The following is a 22,003-nucleotide window of genomic DNA, read 5'->3' as shown; positions in this document are numbered from 1 at the left end:
AGTGGAGGTGATAGAATTCTAGTTGAGCTATTTCAAATCCTGAAAGATGATGCTGTGAAAGTGCTGCACTCAATATGCTAGCAAACTTGGAAAACTCAGCAATGGCCACAGGACTAGAAAACATCAGTTTTCATTCCAATCCCAAAGAAAGGCAATGCCAAAGAATGTTCAAATTACCACACAATTGCACTCATCTCACACACTAGCAAAGTAGTCTCAAAATTCTCCAAGCCAGGCTTCAACAGTACATGAACCCTGAACTTCCAGATGTTCAAGCTGGGTTTAGAAAAGGCAGAGGAACCAGAGATCAAATTGCTAACATCGATAAAGCAAGAGAGTTCCAGAAAAACATCTACTGCTTCATTGGCTATGCCAAAGCCTTTGACTGTGTGGGTCACAGCAAACTGTGAGAAATTCTTAGAGATGGGAATACCAGACCACCTTACCTGGCTCCTGAAAGATCTGTATGTAGGTCAAGAAGCAACAGTTAGAATAGACATGGAACAACAGACTGGCTCCAAATTGGCAAGGAGTAGCTCAAGGATGTATATTGTCACCCTGCTTAATTATCTTATATGCAGAGTACATAATGTAAAATCCTGGGCTGGGTGAAGCACACGCTGGCATCAAAATTGCTGGGAGAAACATCAATAACTTCAGATAAGCAGGTGACACCACCCTTATGGTAGAAAGCAAAGAAGAACTAAAGAGTCTCTTGATGAAAGTGAAAGAGGAGAGTGAAAAAGTAGGCTTCAAAGTCAACATTCAAAATACTAAGATCATGGCATCTTGTCCCATCACTTCATGACAAAGAAATGGGGAAACAATGGAAACAGTGACAAACTTTATTGTTTTTGGCTCCAAAATCACTGCAGATGGTGAATGCAACCATGAAATTAAAAGACACTTTCTCCTTGGAAGAAAAGCTATGACCAACCTTGACAGCATACTAAAGGCAGAGACATTACTTTGCCATCAAAGGTCCATCTGGTCAAAGCTATAGTTTCTTCCAGTAGCCATTTTTGAATGTGAGATTTGGACTATAAAGAAAGCTGAGCATCAAAGAACTGATGCTTTTGAACTGTGGTGTTGGAGAAGACTCTTGAGAGTCCCTTGGACTGCAAGGAGATCCAACCAGTCCCTCCTAAAGGAAATCAGTCCCGAATATCCATTGAAAGGACTGATGCTGAAGCTGAAGCTCCAATACTTTGGCCACCTGATGTGAAGAACTCACTCATTGAAAAGAACCTGATGCTGGAAAAGATTGAAGGGAGGAGGAGAAGGTGATGACAGAGGATGAGATGGTTGGATGGCGTCACTGATTTGATGGACATGAGTTTGAGCAAGATCTTGGAGCTGATGATGGACAGGGAAGCCTAGCAGCTGCAGTCCATGGGATCATATAGGGTCAGACATGACTGAGCAACTGAACTGAAATGAATTTTTCACATTGCTCCAATTTTGGCATTGCAGGTGAAACAGCTGATCTATGAGTCTGAATAGAGTGACAACCACACAAAAAACCCATGCCTATGTACCTTGGACTGAGTGTGGGTCCACTGGTGTGCACGGGTGCTGGGAACTGGATCATGGGGATTGGAGAACAATCCCAGGGTGAGGACCGCTGTTGAGTGTGGGGATTTGGCTTGAAGGAAAGGGAGGAGGAAATCTGCAACAGGAGATAATCTCCCTTTGGATACAAACTGGGCAGTCATGGAAACAGAGCACTACTGTTGAGTCACATGGAACAGATGGAGCCACCTCTGCAGCCTCTGTCTCCCTACACCGAAGCACTGGCTGCTGCACAGTAGAGAAGGAGCATCCAGGGCAGTCCTGCTCTTGTGGCCAATGGCTTCGTTGCAAAACTGGCACCACCAGGGTCATCACAATCCGAGCAGCCATGCCACCTCCATACCCTATCCTCGCTGGAGCAAACCCAAATCCTTCAGAGCAGCCTCAAGAGCAGCTCCTGTGAATGACTCCAATGCAAATATAGAGATGAAGCCACAATTGAGCTCCAGGGGCAAAGTGACTAATGAAGCATATAAAAAACCATCCATGGAATGTAAAAGGACAATTAGTGTTCCTACAAAAGAAACTGCTCTAGCTCTGGCAGACATAGAGATTGGTGAGAAGCACAGGCAGGAGTAGAATCAGATTAGGGTCTGAGCTGTCCCCACAGGGCCCATTGCAGGTACAGAGACCAGCCCTCCACAGCATTGGAAGGCCTTGTAGGGAGGTGGAGATGGGTTGTGGTTCACAGCAGAGGCAAGGGCGGTGACAGCTGAGATCCTAGGAAAATATTTATTATTTTTTATGTTTTGGTTCATTCTCTTGTTTGTTTTGCTTTTTTTTTTGCCTTTAATCTCTTCTTTCTCTTGTTGCAATTGTTATTATTATCTCTATTAAGGCTTTTTGGATTTTGTAAATCATACTTTTTGTTTCTTTTATATACTTTTACTACTTTGGCTTTCTGCTGTTCTGTGTCTTTTTTAAAACATATGTAGATCTCTTGTTTCTATACCTCTGTTTCAGCTTGGCTTTTCTGGGGTTTTTTTGTTTTTTTTTTTTGTTTGTTTGTTTTTGTTTTTGCCATTTTTGGCTGTTTCCCTTGTTTTCTTGGCTTTATTCCTCTGTTGGTGCTCTGCTTCAGTTTTGCTTTCTGTTTTGTGTTTCAGTTAGTTTTGTTTTTAATTGGTTGATTTCATTTTTTATTTCTTTTGTTGATTGAATTGCTCTCTTATGGTTTGTTTTATTTCATCTCTTTTAGTTTCTTGTGTATGTGTATTTGTTTTTGTTTCTGTTTCAGTGATACTGCTTTTACCATTTGTGTTTTATGATTTTTATTGTTTCCTTTTTAAAAATCCCTTTTATTATCATGGCTTGTAGTATCTTGGTTCCCCAACCAGAAGTTGGCCCTGAACCTGTTGGATGGAGAGCTGAGTCCAGGATGTTAGATCATCAGAAAAGTTCTGACCCCAGGGAGTATTAATTGATGAGAAATCCCATGAATGCCTCCATCTGAATCCAAGATCAGCACCACCCAATTGCCTGCAGCACCCAATACTAGATGCCTCACCCAAATGACAAGCAAGACTGGAACACAAACCCAATCATCATACAGACTGCCCATTGTTACTACAAAACACATCACCTCACACAATCCTGCCCATTAGAGGAAAAAGCTCATCTCCATGCATCAGAAGGAATGCACAAGCCCCTCTCAACATAAAGCCTGTGCAAGCCACTGGACAAACCTCACCCACGAGGGGCAGAGAACAGAAGCAAGAAAAACTGTAATACTACAGCCTGGGGATAGGAGACCCCAAATATAATAACTCAGACAAAATGAAAAGACAGAAATATTGTGAGGATGAAGGAACAAGGTAAAAACCCACAAGACCAAATAAATGAAGAGGAAATAGGCATATTGTGAGGATGAAGGAACAAGGTAAAAACCCACAAGACCAAATAAATGAAGAGGAAATAGGCAGGCTACCTGAAAAAGAATTCAGAGTAATGATAGTAAATATATCTAAAACCTTGAAAATAGAATGGAAGAAATGCAAGAATCAATTAACACATTTAATATGACCTAGAAGAAATAAAGAATAAACAGAGATAAACAACACAGTTACTGAAATTAGAAATACTCTAGAAGAAATCAGTAGCAGAATAACTGAGGTAGAAACATTGATAAGTGAGCTAGATGGTAGAATTGTGAAAATAACTGCTGAAGAGCAGAATAAAGAAAAAATGAATGAAAATAATTTAGGACAGTCTCAGACTTTTGGGACAGTATTAAATACACCAACATTAAAATTATAGGCATCTCAGAAGAAGAGAAAGAGAAAGGACCTGGAAAATCTTTCAAGAGATTATAGATGAAAACTTTCCTACCATGGGAAAGGGAATAGTCAATCAAATTTGGGAAGCACAGTGTCTGATAAACCCAAGGAGAAACATGCCCAGGCACATATTGATAAAACTAACAAAATTTAAAGACAAATAAAAAATATTAAAAGCAGTAAGGGAAATGCAGCAAATTACATACAAAAGTGAATCCCCATAAGGTTAACAGCTGATTTTTCAGCAGAAACTCTACAGGCCAGAAGGGAGTGGCAGAATATATTTAAAGTAATGGAAGGGAAGAACTTAAACAAGATTACACAGCAAGGATCTCATTCAAAGTTGATGGAGAAATCAAAAGCTTTACAGACAAGCAAGAGTTAACAGAATTCCTCACCACCAAACCAGCTTTACAACAAATGTTAAAGGGACTTTTCTAGGCAAGAAACAGAAGAGAAAGAAAAGACCTACAAAAACAACCCAGAAAAATTAAGAAAATGCCAATAGGAACATATATGTAAATAATTAATTTAAATGTAAGTGGATTAAATACTATGAGCAGTTATATGCCAATAAAATGGAAAACTGGGAAGAAATAGACATATTCTTAGAAAAGTACAACATTCCAAGACTGAAACAGGAAGAAATAGAAAGTAAGAATAGACCAGTCACAAGAATTGAAATCAAAACTGTGATGAAAAATTTTCCAACAAACAAATCCTAGGGACAGATGATTTCATAGGTGAATTCTATCAAATATTTAGAGAAGAGCTAACACCTATCCTTCTCAAACTCTTCCAAACATTTGCAGAGAGAGGGACAATCCCAAAGTCATTCTACAAGACCTCCGTCATTCTGATAACAAAACCAAAGATATCACAACAAAAATTACAGGCCAGTGTAACTGATGAACACTGATGCAAAACTCCTGCACAAAATACTTGCAAACAGAATCAAACAGCAAATTAAAAGGATCAGACACCATGATCAAGTGGAGTTTATCCTAGGGATGCAAGGATTATTCAGTATACACAAATCAATCAATGTTATACACAATGTTACACACAATGTTAAACACAATGTTCAATTAACAGATTGAAAGATAAAACCCATATGATCATCTCAATAGATGCAGAAAAAGCTTTTGACAAAATTCAACACCCATTTATGATAAAAAAAAAAAAAAACTCCAGAAAATGGGCATAGAAGGAACCAACCTAAATCTAATGTACACTATATAAAGGCAAACCCACAGCAACCATTATTCTGAATGTTGAAAAACTGAAACCATTTCCTCTAAGATCATGAACAAGACAAAGGTGCTCTCTCTTGCCACTGTTATTTAATGTAGTCCTGGAATTCTTAGGCAGGGTAGTCAGAAAAGAAAAATGAATTTAAAAATCCAAATTGGAAAAGAAGAAGTAAAACTTTCACTATTTACAAATGACATGATAGTATACATCAGTTCAGTTCAGTCGCTCAGTCATGTCCGACTCTTTGCGACCCCATGAATCGCAGCACGCCAGGCCTCCCTGTCCATCACCAACTCCCGGAGTTCACCCAGACTCATGTCCATCAAGTCAGTGATGCCATAGAAAGCCCTAAAAATGCCACCCCAAAATTACTAGAGCTAATCAATGAATTAAGTAAAGTCCAAGGATTCAAAATTAATACACAGAAGTCCCTTGCATTCCTATACACTAACAATGAAAAGTCAGAAAGAGAAATTAAGGAAACATCATTGCAATAAAAATAATAAAACACCTAAAATAAAACTACTTAAAGAGACAAAAGGTCTGTATGCAGAAAACTATAAGACACTGATAAAGGAAATCAAATATAACATAAACAGATGGAGAGATATACCATGTTCTTGGATTGGAAGAATCAATATTGTGAAAATGACCCTACCAAGCAAAGTAATGTATAGGTTGATTGCAGTCTCTATCAAATTACCAATGGCATTTTTCATAGAATACACACACACACAAAATACAGTTTATATGAAAACACGAATACCCCTGAATAACCAAAGCAATCTTGAGAAAGAAAAACAGCTGGAAAAATCAACCTTCCTGACTTCAGACTAGATAGAAAGCCCAGAGATAAACCCATGCACCTATGGGCACCTTATCTTTGGCAAAGGAGGCAAGAATATACAATAGATAAAAGATAGCCTCTTCCATAAGTAGTGCTGGGAAAATTGGAGAGCTACATGTGAAAGAATGAAATTAGAACACTTCCTAATACCATACACAAAAAGAAACTCAAAATGGATTAAAGAGCTATATGTAAGGCCAGACACTCTAAAACTTTTGGAGGAAAACATAGGCAGAACATTCTTTGATATAAGTTGCAGCAAGATCCTCTTTGACCCACCACCTGTGCTGTACTCTGCTTAGTCGCTCAATCGTGTCTGACTCTGTGACCCCATGGACTGTAGCCTGCCAGGCACCTCTGTCCATGGGGATTCTCCAGGCAAGATTACTGGAGTGGGTTGCCATGCACTCCTCCAAGTGATTTTCCCAATCCAAGGAGCAAACCCAGGTCTCCTGCATTGCAGGAGGATTGTTTACCCTCTGAGTCACCATGGAAGCCCAAGCCACCTCCTCAGTTCAGTTCAGTTCAGTCGCTCAGTTATGTCCGACTCTTTGCGACCCCATGAATTGCAGCACGCCAGCTCTCCCTGTCCATCACCAACTGCTGGAGTTCACCTAAACCCATGTCCATCTAGTCTGTGATGCCATCCAGCCATCTCATCCTCTGTTGTCCCCTCCTTCTCCTGCCCCCAATCCCTCCCCGCATCAGAGTCTTTTCCAATGAGTCAACTTTTCGCATGAGGTGGCCAAAGTATTGGAGTTTCAGCTTTAGCATCAGTCCTATCAATGAACACCTTGGACTGATCTCCTTTAGAATGGACTGGTTGGATCTCCTTGCAGTCCAAGGGACTCTCAAGAGTCTTCTCCAATTCTCACATCCATACATGACCACTAGAAAAACCATAGCCTTGACTAGACAGACCTTTGTTGGCAAAGTAATATCTCTGCTTTTGAATATGCTATCTAAGTTGGTCATAACTTTCCAAGGAGTAAGCGTCTTTTAATTTCATGGCTGCAGTCACCATCTGCAGTGATTTTGGAGCCCCCCCAAAATAAAGTCTGACATTGTTTCCACTGTTTTCCCATATATTTCCCATGAAGTGACAGGACCAGATGCCATGATCTTAGTTTTCTGAATGTTGAGCTTTAAGCCAGCGTTTTCACTCTCCTCTTTCATTTCATCAAGAGGCTTTTTAGCTCCTCTTCACTTTCTGCCATAAGGGTGGTATCATCTGCATATCTGAGGTTATTGATATTTCTCCCAGCAATCTTGATTCCAGCTTATGCTTCTTCCAGCCCAGAGTTTCTCATGATGTACTCTGCATAGAAGTTAGATAAGCAGGGTGACAATATATAGCCTTCTCCAAGCCAGGCTTAAGCAATACGTGAACCGTGAACTTCCAGATGTTCAAGCTGGTTTTAGAAAAGGCAGAGGAACCAGAGATCAAATTGCCAACATCCGCTGGATCATCAAAAAAGGGAGAGAGTTTCAGAAAAACATCTATTTCTGCTTTATTGACTATACCAAAGCCTTTGACTTTGTGGATCACAATAAACTGTGGAAAATTCTGAAAGAGATGGGAATACCAGACCACCTGACCTGCCTCTTGAGAAACCTATATGCAGGTCAGGAAGCAACAGTTAGAACTGGACGTGGAACCCACCTCCTAGAGTAATGGAAATAAAAACAAAAATAATCAAATGTATAGCACAGTAAACCATAAACAAGATAAGATAACCTTCAGAATGGGATAAAGTAATTGTAGATGAAGCAACTGAGAGAGGATTAATCTCTAAAATGTACAAGCAGCGAATGAAGCTAAATATCAGAAAATCTACCCAATCAAAAAATGGGCAGAAGACCTAAGCAGACATTTCTTCAAAGAGGACTTACAGATGGCCGAGAAACACATGGAAAGATGTTCAACACTGCTCATTATTAGAGAAATCCAAATCAAAGCTACAGTGAGATATCACCTCACACTGATCAGAATTATCATCATCAAAAAATCTACAAACAATAAATGCTGGAGAGGATGTGGGGAAAAGGGGACCTTCTTTCACTGTTGATAGGTATGTAAAGTGATACAACCACTATGGGAAACAATATGAGATTCGTTAATAATTAGGAATAAATCTGCCTTATGACCCAGCAATCCTTATACTGGGCATACACACTGAGAAAACCATAATTCAAAAAGACGCATGTACCCCAGTGTTCATAGCAGCACTATTTGTAATAGCTAGAACAGATGTGAAAGTTGTACCATAAAGAAGGCTGAGTGTCAAAAAATTGATGCTTTCAAACTGTGGTGCTGGAGAAGACTCTTGAGAGTCCTTTGGACAACAAGGAGATCAAACCAGTCAATCCTAAAGGAAATCATCCCTGAATATTCATTGGAAGGACTGATGCTGAAGCTGAAGCTCTAACATAACACTTTGGCCCCCTGATGTGAAGAGCTGACTCATTGGAAAAGATCCTGATCCTGGGAAAGATTGAGGGCAAGAGGAGAAGGGGCGACTGAGGATGAGATGTTTGGATGATATAATTGACTCCATGGACATGAGTTTGAGCAACCTCTGGAAGACTGTGAAGTGTCGACAGGGAAGCCTGGTATGCTGCAGTGCATGGGGTCACAAAGAGTTGGACATGACTGCATGACTGAACAACAACAATAAAAACATGAAAGAGAACTAATGTCTATTGACTGATAAATGGATAAAGAAGCCGTGGTGCATATACACAATAGAACATTGCACAACCATAAAAAGGTTAGAATTTGGGACAGTTCTACTGAGATGGATGAACCTAGAGCCTGTTATACAGAGTGAAGTAAGTTAGAGAAAATCAAATATTGTTTATTAACCCATATACATGGAATCTAGAAAAATTGTACTGATGAACCTATTTGCAGAGCAGGACTAGAGAAACAGATGTAGAGAACAGACTTGTGGACACAGCAGGGGAAGGAGAAGCTGGGATTAATCGGAAGAGTAACACTGAATATGTATACTACCATGTGTAAAACAGATAACTAGTGGGGAGTAGCTGTATAGCACAGGGAACTCAGCTCAGTACTGTGTGATGACCTAGAGAGGTAGGATAGGGAGATTCGAGGGAGGCTTAAGAGGGAGGGGATATATGTATATGTAGAGCTTATTCATGTTGCTGTACAACGGAAACCAACACAGCTTTGTAAAGCAGTTATCCTCCAGTTAAACAAATTTCAAAAAAAAGAAAAAAGAGCATTGGGCTAGGAATTTTATGTTGATGTGGTCTCAGGCATTTCTCTTTTTATCCCATTGTAAATGAAAGTCAAAATGCCTAAGGATGTAGAGGTACAAATGTTAAAAATTAGTTCAACCATGAGTGTGGATGAATTAAAGAGGCCAACATTATAGAATACCTTTTAAGTGTCTAAAAGGTTATTTCCCATAATTTAAAAAGGAAACGTGGCTTTTTGTTTGTCTCTGTTTTTCAACCTCAGATATATAGAATTGAGTTCATTACGTGTACCTCACTCATGGTGTGTTACCATCATTGATCAATGCCAGACCATCTTTCATTTATCATCATTCCTTGGAGATATTGTTCCAGACCACAGCAATGAAATTAGTATCACAATAAAGCAAGTCACATTTATCTTTTTTGCTTTTCAGTGCATGTAAAATTTTGTTTATATTATATTTTAGTCTACTAAGTGTGTGATAAAGCATTATATCTAATAAAACAATGTATATACCTTAATTTAAATATACTTTATTATTTAAAGGGCTTCCCTATAGCTCAGTTGGTAAAGAATCCTCCTGCAATGCAGGAGACCCTGGTTTGATTCCTGGATCAGGAAGATCCACTGGAGAAGGGAGAGGCTATCCACTCCAATATTCTTGGGCTTCCCTTGTGGCTCAGCGGGTAAAGAATCTGCCTGCACTGTGGGAGACCTGGGTTCGATTCCTGGGTTGAGAAGATCACCTGGAGAAGGAAAAGGCTACCCACTCCAGTATTCTGGCCTGGAGAGTTCCATGGTCTGTATAGTCCATGGGATTACAAAGAGTTGGACATGACTGAGCGACTTTCACTTTCACTTTATTATTAAAAAATTGCTAGACATCATCTGAGCCTTCAGCAATTTGTAATTTTCTTGCCTTGATGTTGGTGGCTGCTGACTGATCAGGGTTGCTGAAGGTTGGAGTGGCTTTGGTAATTTCTTAACATAAGACAACAATTAAATTTGCCACACTAATTGACTCTTTTTTTCATGAACAATTTCTCTGTAGCATATAGTGCTATTTGACAGCATTTTATACACTTTAGAACTTCTTTCACAAGTAGAGTCAACCCTCTCAAGTCCTGCTGCTGCTAATCATTGTTTATGATTACAGCAAATCCTTTGCTGTAATTTCAAGAATCTTCATAGTTCTTTCACCAAGAGTAAATTCCATCTCCAGAAACCACATTTTTTGCTCATCCATAAGACACATCTCCCTCGTTAAAGTTTTATTGTGAGATTGCAGCAATTTAGTCACATTTTTGGGTATAATTTTTCTCTTTTATTGAAGAATAGTTAATTTACAATGTTGTGTTAGTTTTTAGCATATCTCAAAGTGATTCAATTATACACAATTATATATATATACACACTCTTTTTCAAATTTTTTTACACTGTAAGTTATTACAAGATATTGAGTATAGTTCCATATGCTATACAGCGGGTCCTTGTTTACCTATTTTCTATATAGTGATGTGTATATGTTAATGCCAAACTCCTAATTTGTCTCTCCTCCTCTCCCACTATCCCACTGTCCCTTTTGGTAATCATAAGTTTGTTTTCTATTTCTGAGTCGATTTCTATTTTGAAAATACATTCATTTGTATCATACAAGTAATATCATGTAATATGTGTCTTTCTATGACTTACTTCATTTAATATAATAATTCAGTCACATCTTTAGCCTCCACTTCAAATTCTAGTTTTCTTGATATTTCCATCACTTTTGAGGACTGATCCCTTTAAAGTCATTTATGATGACTAACTTCCATACTCCTGATAATGTTGATATTTTGTTCTCTTCCCATGAATCATGAATGTCCTTAGTGGTACCTAGAATAGTGAATCCTTTCCAGAAGGATTTACACTTACTTTGAACATATCCATCAGGGAAATCACTATCTATGGCAGCTATAGCCTTACAAAATATATCTCTTAAATAATAAACTCTAAAAATCAGAATGACTTCTTGATATATGGGCTGCAGAAGGGATGTTGTGTTAGCAAGCTTAAAACAACATGAATCATGTGCACATTCTCTTGGTTGACCGGATGCAATTAATAATATATTTTTTGAGACTGTTTTATATTAAACAGCCAAGCATAACTGCAACACAATTTTAAATGTTTGAAAATTATGTCACAGAGTTGCAAAATGTCTATGTATGACTATTACATATTCATACAGCTAAAGCCATCAAATCTTACACCAATACAAACATAAGATTATTCCATCATTAGCTTAAAGTTTAATAACCATAAACTATATTAGTGGATCTCTTTTCCTATTTAACATTTTAATATTACTTCTGATACTGGTTTCCTTATCAAATGGAATCTACAAAGTAAATTTAAAAAAATGAAATCTTAAGTGACTAAAACGCTGTAAACCAGTAGTTGTGTTTACAGAAAATTCTGGGAGTAGTATGATAAAATACTGAGAAAGCATCAATTAGTATACATGTAAAATTTTCCCATTTTGTTCATGATTTTGATACTAATACACTCTTAAGGGACTTTGCCAAGTTGATCTGCTAGATATTAAACCTGAGACCAAACTTTATTTTCTTCCAAGTGTGGTTTATATAAGGCTAGCCAAACTTAATTCATTTTCTTATATAGTCCCCCCACAATCTAATCTGTGCTAGAGATAACAGAAATCTTGAGTAAAAAACATTTGGAGTTGGTTACAAGTACTTAACAAGTACTTTCCCCAAACTATTTATATTTTTCCTCAAAATTTTCTATTTCAAACAAACAACCAGAGCTCATCTTTTTAGATAGCACGTAGGTTATTTTGTGCAAAGGAAGTTTTTAACAACAAATCTTCCCAATATGATAATTCAAAGAAAAATCTTCATTTTTAGAGTCTCCATTTTCAGTTGATTAAAGAGAAACCAACTATCCTATCTTACTACTAAACATAACAAATAAGCCCTAACTAAGAAAGTATTTTATTTTGGTTAATTTTTAGCAGTTAGAAGTTCTGCTTCCTCTCCTAGATGAGTAACTACTGAAATTACTTTTTATAAATGTGAAACCATTTTTTTTTTTTTCCGTAGAGGAAGGAAAACGGGAAGAAAGCAAACAGAGATGAGGCACACAGTGGTGGACAGGGTACATAAAGGTGTGCATTCAAAAAAAATAAAATAAAGGTGTGCATTCAGTATGATTTTGGTCACTTTGTTGCAACAAGGTGTTTATTTACTTGTATCTCTGTGTCTATAGTAAAATAGAAAGCTAAACCTATAAATAAAAGCAAATTTGATATAACATTCATTTTCAAGTCATAAATATATGCATTTCTAATTGTAAAGTCTCTACAATGCATTTGCATGTTTTCATAGACTAACATAATACACAAACTCATGGAAGTCTTCTGTTATGCTTTTAATTTTTCCCAGATCTGACATCTTTATAAATACTAAGTGAAGCCACAAACAGTAGTCCTATAACTTTTGGAATCTATCCAAGTTTTAAAGGAAAAAAAGATCAGCAGCAATTCCATAAAGACATAATGGATATCAGTCCCTTACTTTCTTTTGTTTTTTCTGTCAGTTGTTTGAAAAACACTAGAATCTTTCATGAAGTTTCAGGATGTGGAGCATGGGTATACCTGTGGCGGATTCATTTTGATGTTTGCAAAACTAATACAATATTGTAAAGTTTAAAAATAAAATTAAAAAAATGAAGTTTTCTATATATTGTTTAAGAACTGGATTTTCTGATTTTAGCTTCATGTTTTCTTCCCTAACTGCGTCTACTCTTGCAGAGAGGTCTTCAAGTGTGTGTTGGGAATCCAACCCTTGATTAATAAGTAATTTTTTCCCTCTAATTCCACATAATTTTCAGCATCAGCTGCATCTATGTCAGCATTCATCATCTTAAGCAACAAATTTTCAGGTCTTGGATATAGAATTCTTGATGAGTGGTCTGCCGTTTGAGGTGCTAGCAGGGGAAGGAATTAGGAGAACACCTCAGGCCTGGACACTTGGAACAACTGGCACCTGAGGAAATATTTTGAAAGGAATCTTTTTCTGAATAGTAGGTCTCAACAGTAGGTTTAAAATATTCAGTGAACCATGTTGTAAATGGATATGGTGTTGTCCAGGATTTTTTTTTTTTTCCATTTATAGAGCACAGAGTATACTTAGCATAATGCTTAAGGGCCCTAGGATTTTCAGAATTTTAAATGAACACTGACTTCAATTTAAAATCACCAGCTGCATTAGGTCCTAACAAGAGAGTCAATATGTCCTTTGAAATCTGAAGCCAGGCACTGACTTTTTTCTAGCTCTGAAGGTTCTAGATAGCATCATTGCCGGAGTCCAGCTCCAGCAACCAGGGTATCAGCCTGAAGGGGTGAGCGGTGTTGGTGGATGATGATGTAGCCTCTGACTCATAGTACGGAACTACATGTTTATTTCAAGCTTCAGATTTTCTTTTATACTTTGACAAAAGCATTAGGTCAGAGGTTTGACAGTTTTAGTTTCCCCCACCCAGATTTACTGTCTCCAGAAATCATTGTTGTCCTGCAGAGTTCCTGCTTCAGCGATTCTCTCAGAATTGGCTTTACTATCTATTATCTACTTTCTCTTATGTGTCCTATACTTAACTTGTGATTACATTGTAACTCATGCCACAATCCTCAGTTTATTTCTTATCTTTCTAAATCCTGTTTGCCCCTAGCATCTTAAGATCACTATCTCCTAAAAAGGCTTCTAGCTATTCTTAATTATTCCTAAACCCTAAACTCAGCAAACTTCTTTTGCCATAAATATTTCCCTCACAAACAGGTCTCAGATAATAATCCTTCCCATGGCCTCAAGCTCCGGCCCACATGCTCATCCTGGGACATTCTTTGTATAGATCCTTGAACAAATGTCAATGGTTATTTTATAGATTATTTTCTGGGCACAGCTGCAGAAGACTTTGTGCTTTCTCATGCTTCTCTCAAGTACCTTAACATTCTTTCCAGCCAACTCAACCAAAGAAAGGAAAGAACAAGTCAGAATCACAAGGCCTAACTCCTTCATCCTGGGACCGTGCCTGCGAGATGAGGAGAGGGGGTTGGGGCCATGCCTCCATTTTGTCAGTAATGCCTAACGTGGCTCCTGACACATCATCTTCCAAAATAAGACTGTTTTATCTACACTGAAGATCTATCATTTAGTGTAGCCACCTTTATTTATTATTTTAGCTAGGTCTTCTGGATAATTTGTTGTATCTTCTATTAATACATTTACACTTGCTGCTTTACCTTGTACTTTTATGTTGTGGAGAACAAATTTGGGAAACTCAGCAGTGGCAAGAGGAGTGGAAAAGGTCAGTTTTCATTCCAATCCCAAAGAAAGGCATTGCCAAGGAATGCTCAAACTACCACAAAATTGCACTCATCTCACAAGCTAGTAAAGTAATGCTCAAAATTCTCCAAGGCAGGCTTCAACAGTACATGAACGATGAATTTCCAGATGTTCAAGCTGGATTTAGAAAAGGTAGAGGAACCAGAGATCAAATTGCCAACATCCATTGGATCATAGAAAAAACAAGAGAGTTCCAGAAAAACACCTACTTCTCTTTTATTAACTACACCAAAGCCTTTGACTGTGTGGATCACGAAAAACTGTGGAAAATTCTTAAAGAGATGGGAATACTAAACCACCTTACCTGCCTCCTGAAAAATCTGTATGCGGGTGAAGAAGCAATAGTTGCAACCAGACATGGAACAGCAGATTGGTTGCAAATTGGAAAAGGAGTATGTCAAAGCTGTATATTGTTCCCCCGCTTAATTAGCTTTTATGCGGAGTACATCATGTGAAGTGCCAGGCTGGATGAAGCACAAGCTGGAATCACGATTGCCAGGAGAAATATCAATAACTTCACATATGCAGATGACACCACTCTTACGGCAGAAAGTGAAGAAGAACTGAAGATCCTCCTGATGAAAGTGAAAGTAGAAAATGAAAAAGCTGGCTTAAAACTCAATATATAAAAACTAAGGTCATGGCTTGTGGTACCATCACTTCACGGCAAATAGATGAGGAAACAATGGAAAAAGTGACATACTTTATATTCTCGGATCCCAAAATCACTTCAAATGGTGACTGCAGTCATGAAATTAAAAGAAGCTTGCTCCTTGGAAGAAAACGTATGACCAACCTAGACAGCATATTAAAAAGCAGAAACATTACTTTCTGGCAAAAGTCCATCTAGTCAAAGCTATGGATTTTCCAGTAGTCATGTATGGATATGAGAGTTGGAGTATAAAGAAAGCTGAGTGCCAAAGAATTGATGGTTTTGAACTGTGGTGTTGGAGAAGTCTCTTGAGTGTCTCTTGGATTGCAAGGAGATCCAACCAGTCCATCCTAAAAGGAAATCAGTCCTGAATATTCACTGGAAGGACTGATGCTGAAGCTGAAGCTCCAATACTTTGGCCACATGATGGGAAGAACTGACTCATTTTAAAAGACCCTCATGATGGGAAGGACTAAAGGCAGGAGGAGACAGGGACGACAGAGGATGAGATGGTTGGATGGCATCACTGGCTCAATGGATATGAGTTTGAGCAAGCTCCAGCAGTTGGTGATAGACAGGGAAGTCTGGCGTGCTGTGGTCCATGGGGTCGCAAAGGGTCGGACACGACTGAGCAACTGAACTCAACTGAATATTTGAATATATCCTTCAAAACATGATGGAATTGCATGAATTTGTATTTATATAACTAGTGATATCTTCAGTATTTCATTCTGCTTCTTATTTTTTCACTAAGCTATGTATTTTTTGCATCTATTTATGTTTCTATGTGTACCTCTAACCTATTGCTCCTTTTCTTGTTGTTTGGTTATTAACTTGTGTCCTACTCTTTGGGACTCCATGAACTGTAGTATGCCAGGCTCCTCTGTCCTCCACTGTCTCCCAGAGTTTGCTCAAATTCATGTCCATTGAGTCGGTGATGCTATCTAAGGACCTCGTCCTCTGCCGTCCCCTTCTCCTTTTGCCTTCTGTGTTTCCCACCATCAGAATGCAGAGTTTCACAGGATAGCAAGGAGAGATAAGAAGGCCTTCTTATATGAACAATGCAAAGAAATAGAGGAAAACAATAGAATAGCAAAAATTTCTTCAAGAAAATTAGTGATATCACGGGAAAATACATGATTGTATAGAAGTTCTGCATCTTTGGCCGCAAAGAACATAATGTGATTTTGGTATTGACTTTCTGGTTATGTCCATGTGTAGAGTCGTATCTTGTGTTGTTGGAACAGAGTGTTTGCTATAACCAGTGTGTTCTCTTAGCAAAACTCTATTATCCTTTGCCCTGCTTCATTTTCTATGCCAGGGCCAAACTTGCCTGATGTTCCAGGTATCTCTTGAACTCCTACTTTTGCATTTCAATAACCTATGATGAAAAGGATATCTTCTTTGATATTAGTTCTAAAAAGTGTTGTAGGTCTTCATAGAGCTGGTCAACTTTAGCTTCTTCAGCATTAGTTATTGGGGCATAGACTTGGATTACTGTGATGTTGAATGGTTTGCTTTGTATATGAACCAAGATTATTCTGTCGTTTCTGAGATTGCACCCAAGTACTGCATTTCAGACTCTTGTTGACTATGAAGGCAGCTCCATTTCTTCCAAGTGATTCTTGCCCACAGCAGTAGATATAATGGTTATCTGAATTAAATCCACCCATTGCTTCTAATACCTGCTTAATGCTCCACTACATCTTGAATTATCTATTCTCCCTGTGATGGAAATGTTCTGTATTGTATGTGTCCTCTTTAGTACCTATATGAAAACTTCTTTGGGCTAGTTTTCAGAAATAGAATTTCTGGATCATGGAGTGTACTTTGTTACTTTAATTATGTAGTACCAGATTGATTTCCTGAGTGGTCTCAATCTGTCTATATCCTGTCACCCCCTGACATTTGTAACAGATGAGGGTTCTTTTATCCCCAACACCATACTGACACTTGGCATTTTCTAGCCTTCCAGTCTTCTCCAGTCTTACAAACTTAAAGAAATGTCTTGTAGTTTTAATTTTCACTTATGTAATTACCAGTATTTTGAGTGTCTCTTCATGGTTGTATGCCTATTGGATTTCCTTTTCTGTAACTTGCCTGTTCTTATATTTTTGCCTGCTTTTCTATTAGAGCTTCTGTCTTTTTTTCATTAAGTTACAGAAGTTCCTTATATAGTCTAGATAATGATCTGTTGTTAGTTTTAGACATTTTATATATTTTCTCCCATTCTGTTATTGATTGATTTTTCAAGTCTTTTCCTGTCTGTCGATCTGACATGGTTTGCATTTTCTAGTAACTTTATAGTTTTTCCTCTTACATATAGATATATCTAGATCACACTTTTGCATATGGTAATACATAAGGATCTAGTTTTATTTTTCTTCATGTATTGATACAGTTTTCCCCACACTTTTGGTAAGTACTTACATCTTTTGTTCATAATTAGTAGTGCCACGTTTATCCTATATGAAGCGCCCATTCGTACACAAATCTACCTTTGAGCTGTGAGCCTTTATCAATGATCTATTTGTATAGTTTTGTACTAGTACTTCTGGCTTTTTTTTTTGCTTTACCCTATGGCTTTGGGTATATCTTAATATCTAGTAGAGCAGATCTTCCTTTTTTCACTCTTATCTTTTAAGATTTATTTAGCTATTTATGGGGTTATAATCTTCTATTTAGGCAATGGCAGCCCACACCAGTACTCTTGCCTGGAGAATCCCAGGGACAGGGGAGCCTGGTGGGCTGCTGTCTGTGGGGTCGCACAGAGTCAGACAGAACTGAAGTGACTTAGCAGCAGCAGGATATTTAAAAGAGTAGCAGTGATAGATGGGTCCATTTTATCTTGTTTGTGATTTTTAAGTAATGCATTTAGTTTCTCCATTACACATGACATTCTTTGTAGGCTTTTAATATATAATCTTTACCAAGTTGTGGATGTTTACTTCTGTTCCTAATTCACTAAGGGTTAGCATCATAAATAGAAATGAACTCAAAAGTATTTTTCTCTATCAATTGAGATAAATCATTTGATTTTTCTCTTTTAATTTATTCATGTGATGTATTCCTTTGAAATTTTTCAGTGTTGAACTCTGCTTTCTTGAGTTAAATTTACCTGATGAAATGAATACATTTTTGAAAATATACTGTTGATTCACTAAATAATTTTATTTGAATTTTTGCATCTATATTTCATAAGTGAAATTGTATAAATTTTCATCTCTTATAGTTGTCTGTTTGTTTTTAGAATGAGGATTATGCTAGCCTCATAAATAAGACTAACTGTCATTGTTTTTCTAACACTGAAATCAATTGGATAAGATAGTTTGTTTCATGAAAGTTTGGTAGATTTAACTAGCAAATCCCTCTGGACCTGAGGGATTTTCCTTGAAATTTTTTCACTTCATGTAAGTTTTTCAATGTATTAGCATATTGTTCATAATACTCTCATTTAAAGAATTTTGCTACATTGTTTTTCCTTTTACAATCTGTATTTTGTGTATTTGCCTCTTCCCTTTTTTTTTTTTCTTGACCAGTCTTCTCAAAGATCTATTAACCTTTTTAGAGAATTAAACTCTAGTTTTGTTCATGTTTTCTGTTGTTTTATTTTTGGTGTGTGTGTGTGTGTGTGTGTATGTGGGGGTGATTATCTGCTTATTAATTTCTGTGATTTGTCTTTTTTCTCTGTTCTTTTACTTTCTTCATTGTATTGGATGATTAACTAGTTTATTAATATTTCTTGTTTAATAATAAGTGTACTTAAAGCTGTACATTTCCTTCTTAGTTCTGCTTCAACTGTATCCCACAATTTTTCACTTGTTGTGCTTTTATTATTTTTCAATTTTAAATATTTATGAATTCATTTATGGTTTGCTTTTAACCCAAGGTTAATTTAATAATTTTGTTTCTTAATATATGCTAACTTTGTCTATTATTCTGTTATTAATTTCTAATGGCATCGTATCATGGTATAAGAATGCAGATTGTGTGATATCGAACCTTTGGTATTTATTGAGTCTTCCTTTATAGACATTATCATGGTGTCTTTTTAGAAGTGTTCTATTATTTGTCATGAATGATTTTATGTTCTTTATTTGTTGGATATAGAGTTCTCTGTATATCTAATAACTTGAAATTTGTAGTTGTACTGTAAAAGTATTCTGTATCTCTATTCATTTCTATTTTTTGTTTTTGTATGTTTAATCTATCAATTTCTAATTAAAGTGTTAAAATATCCAAGTGTTTCCTTTGTCTCTGCAATTCTGCTATAAGCAAGTACATGATGCAAGATGTATTTTGTCCTGTTCTTTGTCTCTTAATTCTGTCTTGTCAGATTTTAAGAATGCTACTCAAGCTTTGTTCATATTTGTCAGTGTATCTTTTCTATCTTTTTTATTTTCAACTTGTTTACATCTCTTAATTTTAGGTATATATCTTTTAGACTGAATATTGTTGAGTATTTGTTTTAATTCAGTCTATAAGTCTGTCTTTTAATTGGTAAGTTTAATTTGTGTATATTTGCTATAATTTCTCTTATATTAGGACTTATTTCTGGCATTTAATTTTATAATTTCCATTTATGGTACTCTTTTTTTTTTTCTACTTTCCATTGGGATAAATCAACTTTTCTCTTGCTTTTTAGAAATTTATGTATTCTATTTTCTTGCACTTTAATGGAAGATCTTAAACTTAAGATCTAATCTCATGTTATTTACCCTTATTGATTTTTCCATGCACAATAACTGCCACTTTCCTCCAATAAGATTAGTACTTCATCCATATCCTATTTATCTTCTACACACATCTACCCTATCATAGTAACATCATCTAGAATTTTAATCCATGTTTCCATCTCACTTTTACAGTTTCTTCATGGTTGATTTAGAAAAAGGAAACACAGATCATACTAGTTTGCTACCTTGACAGAAACCAGAAAAACTCAAAGTTTTGTAGTAAATTAACAGCATTTGTCTTACTTTGAGGTACCCCACTTTGATCACAGATGGTGAGTTGATAACTTAATCAGCATTTTTCTCCACCCCACCCTTATAACAGGTAGAAAACGTGAAATTACTGGATCGTTATGTAGGTAAGAAACCAGCTAATGGAAGTCTGTATCTTACTGCAACCCACCTAATCTATGTGGAAGCTTCTGGGACAGCCCGAAAAGAGACATGGGTATGTATGTTCATAGGAAGAAATATCAGAGTCTTAAAGAATTTTGTATACATGCTTTCTCACATGGTAGTTTTTTGAAATTTCAGTTAACAGTTAAATTGCTGTAAAATCTTTTCTTCAAAGACTCTATTCTGGGTGGGTCTTTTCATAAATTGAATCATATAATTTCTCTTCCCTCAAGTTGTTGACTATAGTAATTTTAAACTATATGAGACTTTTCCTCAATATTTTAAGGTAAAGTGATCTCTACGTATTTTCAAGATGCCTACTTGGTAAGCATCCTGAAGTAATTTAAAACCTTGCTACACATAAAATTGCTACACATAAAGTTGGTTCAACAACTAAGAACATCTGTATAACCTGGGAGCTTGTTAAAAATGCAAAAGCTCAGGCCTAAGGTTTTTGAATTTCTAAAATGCTCTCAGGTGATGCTGGTGGCCCATGGACTATATTTTGGGTAGCAATAATATAGACCAGCTGTCTAACCTAAGACAGAGTGGTGTGTGTGTGTGTGTGTGTGTGTATGCATTGTTACATCTTTAAATAATATTCTGTAATTAGTTTAGCACTAGTAACATTCCTTTACATTACTTTATGCCTTACTTATCCTAGAGTATCATAATTTAATCTTAATCATTAGATTTATGCTTAGACCTCTGTAGCAAGTAAAATATGCTTCTGATATATGGCATAGCACAGCAATTAAGACTAGAGCTAGTGTGTTCAGGGTGAAATCCCAGCTTCAACATTTACTACCTTTGTAACCTTGGGCAAGTTATTTAACTTCTCTGAGGCTCACTTCCCTCATCTGTAAAATAAATGAAATAATAATGCTTGGTTATAGAAATAAAAATGTTGTGCCTAAAATCATGTCTGGCACATGATAGAGACTATTTTATAAGTATAAAATGAATTAAACAGACTGTATATTATAAAAAAGTATTTTAATACTTCCTTTTTAAAAATACCATGACTTTTCCCATATGACATTATATCTTGTTCACTTTGGTATGATGAAAGGATTGAGAAAAGAAGAATCAGGAAAGTTGGTTTTAGCTAGACTCAGTTGTACACTAACTGACTATATGAACTTGGGCAAGTGACTCTTGCTTTCTGGGCTTCAGTTTCCTCATCTGTAAAATTAGATGGTTAGATTATATAATTAGTAAGGACTCTTTAATTTCTAACAGTTTGGGAACCAGTTCTTTAGTACCGTGTCATGAGCCTTTTCCCTTTCTACCTGCATTTACAGACAGCATATATCTCCACTAATCAATGAATATGGTAAAGTTGCAGGATATAAAATCAACACACAGAAATCCCTTGCATTCTTATACACTAATAATGAGAAAATAGAAAGAGAAATTAAGGAAACAATCTCATTCACCATTGCAACGAAAAGAATAAAATACTTAGGAATATATCTACCTAAAGAAACTAAAGACCTATATATAGAAAACTATAAAACACTGGTGAAAGAAATCAAAGAGGACACTAATAGATGGAGAAATATACCATGTTCATGGATTGGAGGAATGAATATAGTGAAAATGAGTATACTACCCAAAGCAATCTATAGATTCAATGCAA

At 36.6% G+C, this 22,003-nt stretch overlaps 1 protein-coding gene across 3 annotated transcripts in view; it reads left to right on the top strand.

The window, feature by feature from the left end:
- MTMR8 (myotubularin related protein 8) overlaps window positions 1–22,003 on the top strand; it is a 317,771-nt gene that overhangs the window by 35,302 nt on the left and 260,466 nt on the right. For all 3 annotated transcript variants that reach the window (XM_027533709.1, XM_027533707.1, XM_027533708.1), the window contains exon 2: window positions 20,291–20,413. In XM_027533709.1, the coding sequence (XP_027389510.1) occupies window positions 20,291–20,413 (123 nt within the window). The remainder of the gene's footprint in view (window positions 1–20,290; window positions 20,414–22,003) is intronic.

Source organism: Bos indicus x Bos taurus, chromosome X (genome assembly GCF_003369695.1).
Source record: "Bos indicus x Bos taurus breed Angus x Brahman F1 hybrid chromosome X, Bos_hybrid_MaternalHap_v2.0, whole genome shotgun sequence".
Lineage (NCBI taxonomy): Eukaryota > Metazoa > Chordata > Mammalia > Artiodactyla > Bovidae > Bos > Bos indicus x Bos taurus.
The sequence above is the reverse complement of the archived record's forward strand: the minus strand, read 5'-3'. Positions and strand labels throughout refer to the sequence as shown.